We start from the raw sequence: 5,408 nt of genomic DNA, 5'->3' as shown, positions 1-5,408 counted from the left end.
GATCCTAAGCTGGAGATATATAATACATCTATCTTTGCATCAATAATCCTCCATCTAGATTATTTCCAATATATTCCAGTCATATATATTGTTTCGTGCTTAAATGTGACGAGCTGACATTCAACTGCGACATCACTCTAGCTGTTTTTATCTTTATGATTCACATAAATGTAGATCAGTGATATTGTTGTTGTTTGTAGCTCTCGTAATTATAATATTAATAAGTCCATGTCACGTCATTCGTAAGTGCGGGGAGTAATGAAATATTTAATTAGACCATACATCACACTATATCAATAATCAAGGGCAGTATGGTCAATTCAAGATTGCGGCAGGGCATACGAAGTCGAAACCACCTTATGATAATTATTTATAAATCCCAAGGGTGGAAGTTCTATGTTTACGTCTATCTGAGCACCATTGCAAGAACTTACGAAGGCACAAAGATGATGAGCTACTATTGCGGCTGCCGCAATCTTAAAATGCTCATGAGTGTTGGTTTCGTCCTCCTGTTCTTCTTCTTGGCTGGATCACCAGCCACAGCGAAAGAGGGTGTGGAACATGAGCAGGCGTTGTTCGAGCTAACGAGCCGAGAGGACATGCTGCAGATGGCTGGGTATGGAGAGGAGAAGCTGTCGACTGTTCTCCTCACGGGTTCAGTTCTCTGCAAGGCGTGCCTTCACGGCGAGTCCCAGCTTCTTTCATGGCCGTTGTCAGGTGCGTCAACAACTTGGAGTCCATGCAAAGTTCTCGTATATATATAAACCGAAGTGCCTGTATGCCTTATATGAATGTGATTTTTGGTGGAATTTTATTAGATATCTTCCTCTTATTCGTTCTTAGTTTAGCTGCCAGACATGGTACTAGGTCGGTTACGAATGCATAACACAACTCAATATGTTTATGTATGCAATTGGTTGAGAGCTGTGTACTTTCAATCAGAAATTAGACTGATCATATAATTCTTCTAACCAAGCTAGTTATGGTTTTCCCAAGAACAAAAAAGCAAAGGGATCTCAAAAACTATTGGAAAAAAAGGAAGAAAAAGTTTTTTCTTAATGAGTATAACGAAAAATGTTTGAGCATGCATGACAAGAAAAAGCTTTGTGCAATCAGTCGTCATTCACGCACGATAAAATCTTTTTTTTTTATTATAAAGAATGTTTTCAATGAATTTATATACGTATCAATAAAAACTTTTTGTATGAATTATTTATGATGCTACGTAGTGCAAATTATCATGAGTGATAAAATATGTCCTTGAAACTTCATCCCCATGACCTATGATGTATGTAAAATAAAGAAAATTACTAATTTAGAACCTCAGTTAATTTGAAGGAACTTATCATTAATTTTCGGAATTAAATTGTGGGCAACTTCGTGACATTAATACATTGAAAATAACTCAAACTCAAAGGAATCACTTTACTATAAAAGGAAAGATATAATTGTATTAGAGAATTCTACTGGACATAATTTTATTAGAGAATTGAGATGTCATCAACTCATCATTCAAAAATCAACATTAATTTCAAAATCAAGGAATTTATATATGCTTAAATTTTAAACCGAAACCATCAGTCTCTTTCATGTAACTTTATTACTCATAAATTTCACTGAAAAGGACTCAGAGATTGTAGATCATACCTAGTGGGACTATTTGTATCCCTTTATTTAGTTATTTAGGATTTCTCTTTCATCTTACTATGCCATGCGTCTCCTTTATAACCGATAAAAAAAACTCTTCAACAAAAAGAAAAAAATTGAAAATCATTAACAAAAATTTAATGTTGTCGGAATTATCACCATAGATTTTGACGACATGGAACGATTTCCTTTGAGCTATAGTTTTCTCTCGTTATGCGGGGTGTCTTGTTCCATTTATCACTGATACAACGAGGATTTTCAGTTTTGGACCGTGTCCGAAGAAATTTTATGATGGGGTCAGTAAAAGTAATTATACAATACAATTAAGTGAATTTCAGAAATGTTCTTGGTGAGAAAGGTTTAAGTGGTACAAGTCGTTGATTTGGAATTAAAAGATTTCAACTTTATTCCTAAGATAATGGGACTGTCTATGCCCAGCTTTATTTCACTTTCCCTATTCTTATTTTATATAAGGCCATGACCTCCTTTGTAATTGAGAAAAAAAATATTTGTCTAACCAGAAAAATAAAGAAATTTTGACAAAACTATAGTTAATAGGAAAATCTAAACTAAGTATGTAGTCACAGACGGAAAAAAGAGAAGAAAAAAAGAAACTGAAAATTACTTCATAATGAACAAATCTTAGTCATAGAGCGGTCACCGATCTTAATATTCCTAATAAATCTACCCGTGCTAATACACGAACCTTTCGTCTAGTTATTGTGAGATTTAGCACGTGTCTTTTTATTTTTTTTCATCTAACCTCCTTTCGATTAGATTGAGTACTGGGCATACATGAACTCCTTTCTTGTCACTTCAAAATTTTGCAGGCGCTGTAGTGGCCGTAAATTGCCGTACCCATGAGAAGGATCTCAACTCGAACTCTACCCAAGGCATCACCGATGAATATGGAGACTTCATGATCGATCTTCCTTCCCATCTCCACGCCATTCCCAAATTGGAAAAGAAATGTACGGTCAAGCTTCTTCGTGTACCCAAAAACTCACCCTGCCGACCCGCTTATGTCAGAAAACAAAAGGGGCTGAGACTATCATCGTTCGGGAATGGGATCCGGACCTACGATGCAGGCGATATGGAGCTAGACCACTCGAAGGGTAAGCCTACAGAAGCATGCGTGAAGAGAGAACACGGCAACACATATTTGAACTATTAAGAGGGCTAGACAAGAGTCGGATGTACGAGTCGGGGATTGGGAAAATATATACGATACAGCTCCATCAGATGGCGCCTCAGTCACAGTATTGAGCTAATTAAAGGGTGTTTTTAGTTCCTAAACCCCCGTTTTGTCTGTTATTATGTAAAATATATACACGGTTAGTACCTTTTGCGGACCTTCTGCATATTGATCTGCAGATGAGGTCGTTAATATGATTAGAACTGGACAACCAGCATGTGTGTGTGTTGATTATGTTTTTGTTGTATATTCATAACCGAATAAAGGAATGCAATATCAAGGTTTGTGGCCTTTGATTTTAAGCGAACAAGTGAGCATAAGATACGTGAATGGGTGAAGCCATTCCGACTGAAACATGACCATATTTCTGAGGATTACACTACTTGCTCGACCATTTCAAGAAGAGAATTCCACGGATGCTTTTTCTTTTTCAAATAATACATGAAAAGACACTCACAAGCTCTTATTTGCAGTATCCTTTCCCCCAGATGCAGAGGCTATGTATCTTGCAACATCAGCACAGCAGGTAAGCTTGTCGGCTTCCTCTTCGGGGATTTCAATGGAGAATTCTTGCTCGAAAGCCATTACCAGTTCCACCTTATCTAAGCTGTCAAGGCTCAAGTCTTTTTGGAAATTGGCCCTTTCACTCACCTGTTTCAAGGGTCAAGCACGTCAAAAGAATGGCCAAACTTCCAAGTTACCCATGGCTTATATATTAATATGTAGATGAGATTCAAAGAATCAAGTAAAAGAACCAAATTTTTTTCATTATATGAGTAAAAGGGTAAAAGTAAAAAAGGATCCCATGATATCGACATATCATATTTTGGAGGATCCACACCACTCTAGCCATAATTTACATCTAAGAGATTAGAAAGCTGAGACACCCTCCACATCCTCCACGCATATCAAATGGTAATATCAACCTTTAAAATCCAAAGTCGCATACAAGAGTTATTCACAGAGGAAAAAGAAGGGAACATAGTGAGGAAGAGACAGGGTTCTAGAGCCTAAAGCAACAGATAACTTCATAGTTTCAATAGATTGAGATCTGCTACAGAAAAATGAACGGTTTGGACTTAGTTGGAGTTCCTAGATTTCTTCCAGATGTCCCTGCACTGCCATTGAACAAATACTGAATATGACAAGCACAACGATTTTTTATGCTAACCAATGGTTATAAGGAGCAACGATAAGTCAGACGTTCAAAATGAGGCAAGAAAGGAACAACGGGCATTGCAAAGCAAGAGCTGCGTGTGGATAAACAACAACCTTAGAGGCCTCAATCTTGTCAAACTTCTTGACAAGCCCGACAACCCGATCCATGATCTGATCAGGGCTGTGAGCTGTAGATGTGCACAGCATTTGATTCAACCGGTTCAGCCCATGCAAATTCTCAGCGATGATACATCTACTGACTGAAGCTCTTAAGTTCACATGCCTCGAGATAGCATTCCTTATGGCGTTCATCCTGTTGGAGCAAATTACACGGGCAGAGTCTTCAAACAAAGACGAGGAGCTAAATGTTCGAGATACAAGCCCGGAACAGTAAGAACACAAAAATAACATACTTGGAAGAACAACGTTCATAAGCTTTGACGTGAATGCAGCAAGTCACTAAACCATCACGCACATGAATCTAAATGAGGAACCCACATATGGGGGAACTTCAAGGAAGCTTCCCCCTACCCCAACCCCACTAACGAGGTTGTAGAAGCTGACAAACTTTTGATGGTTTCCTCAGCCACAAAAGGTTTCCACCAGCAAAGAAGCAGGACACTAGAGTACCCATCAGAGAAGGGCACACTACACGACACCAGCACCATACTCTCTCTCTCTCTCTCTCTCTCTCTCTCTCTCTCTCTCTCTCTCTCACACACACACACACACACACACACACACACACACACGCATACACACACGCACATATATATGCAGTCATATAGAAAATGTGTATTTGACGGAAAGGGGACGAGGAAAAGAGTATGAAATTGCCGGGAGAGGGCGAGAAATGAAGCAGGAACCTGCTGCCGATCTGATGCTCTTCGGAGGTTCAAGTTGCCCGCCGCTCTGTCTATGTGTTTGTGAAAATGCCAAAGTGAAACTTCTTCTGTCGTTTCTTTCTTCTCCGTTCTTTCAAGTTTCAGGGTTTTCGGTCTCGGGGAAGAAAGTCGTCATCTTCAAATTCAAATTCAAAAGCATTTTAAATGGGAGACCGGTCCGGCCATTGGGCCAATCTTGGGCCTCATATTGGGCCGGACTTCTGCGGGACTGACCCAGCCCATCAACAAGATCTTAAGGAACATGGAGGGCAGGGTACTACTCCATCGGACTGAGCCACCGGGGGATTAAGTCCGAAACCGCGTAAGGTGCCTGCAATCCCCGATGCCTGTTGTATTCCGGGTTGCATAATTTCCTGCGGCCAAGGCAGTCAAAAATTGAGTTGTTAAATAGAAACCGTGGAGTCCACAAAATTCAAATATAATTATATTTAGAATTGTATATTTATATGAAAATTGAATATAATACTTTGAAAAATTTGTATGCATATTTCTATAAGTAATAA

General features: G+C 38.9%; 2 protein-coding genes across 3 annotated transcripts; one reads left to right on the top strand and one right to left on the bottom strand.

The window, feature by feature from the left end:
• The first annotated feature begins 397 nt into the window (after positions 1 to 397).
• On the top strand, positions 398 to 3,144 carry LOC116202233. Its single transcript, XM_031533693.1, has 2 exons — positions 398 to 717; positions 2,478 to 3,144. The coding sequence occupies exons 1-2, from the start codon at positions 447 to 449 to the stop codon at positions 2,819 to 2,821; spliced, it is 615 nt and encodes a 204-aa protein (XP_031389553.1). The 5' UTR covers positions 398 to 446; the 3' UTR covers positions 2,822 to 3,144.
• Positions 3,134 to 5,036, bottom strand: LOC116202234 (acyl carrier protein 3, mitochondrial). 2 transcript variants are annotated; one of them, XM_031533695.1, is made up of 3 exons: positions 4,867 to 5,036; positions 4,115 to 4,313; positions 3,134 to 3,493 (listed from the first exon to the last, which is right to left on the bottom strand). In XM_031533695.1, exons 2-3 carry the CDS (start codon positions 4,310 to 4,312, stop codon positions 3,296 to 3,298), a joined length of 396 nt encoding a protein of 131 aa, XP_031389555.1. In that variant the 5' UTR covers position 4,313; positions 4,867 to 5,036; the 3' UTR covers positions 3,134 to 3,295. The 2 variants fall into 2 exon arrangements, with proteins under 2 accessions (XP_031389555.1, XP_031389556.1); XM_031533696.1 differs by lacking the exon at positions 4,867 to 5,036 and adding an exon at positions 4,414 to 4,828.
• Positions 5,037 to 5,408: the final 372 nt, after the last annotated feature.

The sequence above is a fragment of the Punica granatum genome, chromosome 4 (assembly GCF_007655135.1).
Source record: "Punica granatum isolate Tunisia-2019 chromosome 4, ASM765513v2, whole genome shotgun sequence".
In the NCBI taxonomy this organism is placed as follows: domain Eukaryota; kingdom Viridiplantae; phylum Streptophyta; class Magnoliopsida; order Myrtales; family Lythraceae; genus Punica; species Punica granatum.
Note: the sequence above shows the minus strand (reverse complement) of the source record. Positions and strands in the feature narration are given on the sequence as shown.

What these genes read in the sequence shown, in the direction of transcription:
- LOC116202233 (XM_031533693.1), top strand. Translation starts at nt 447, where the DNA reads ATGATGAGCTACTATTGCGGCTGCCGCAATCTTAAAATGCTCATGAGT. An exon ending in TCTTTCATGGCCGTTGTCAG is followed by an intron (nt 718 to 2,477) that starts GTGCGTCAACAA and finishes AAAATTTTGCAG; the next exon opens with GCGCTGTAGTGGCCGTAAAT.
- LOC116202234 (XM_031533695.1), bottom strand. Translation starts at nt 4,312, where the DNA reads ATGAACGCCATAAGGAATGCTATCTCGAGGCATGTGAACTTAAGAGCT. An exon ending in ACAAGATTGAGGCCTCTAAG is followed by an intron (nt 3,494 to 4,114) that starts GTTGTTGTTTAT and finishes CCCTTGAAACAG; the next exon opens with GTGAGTGAAAGGGCCAATTT.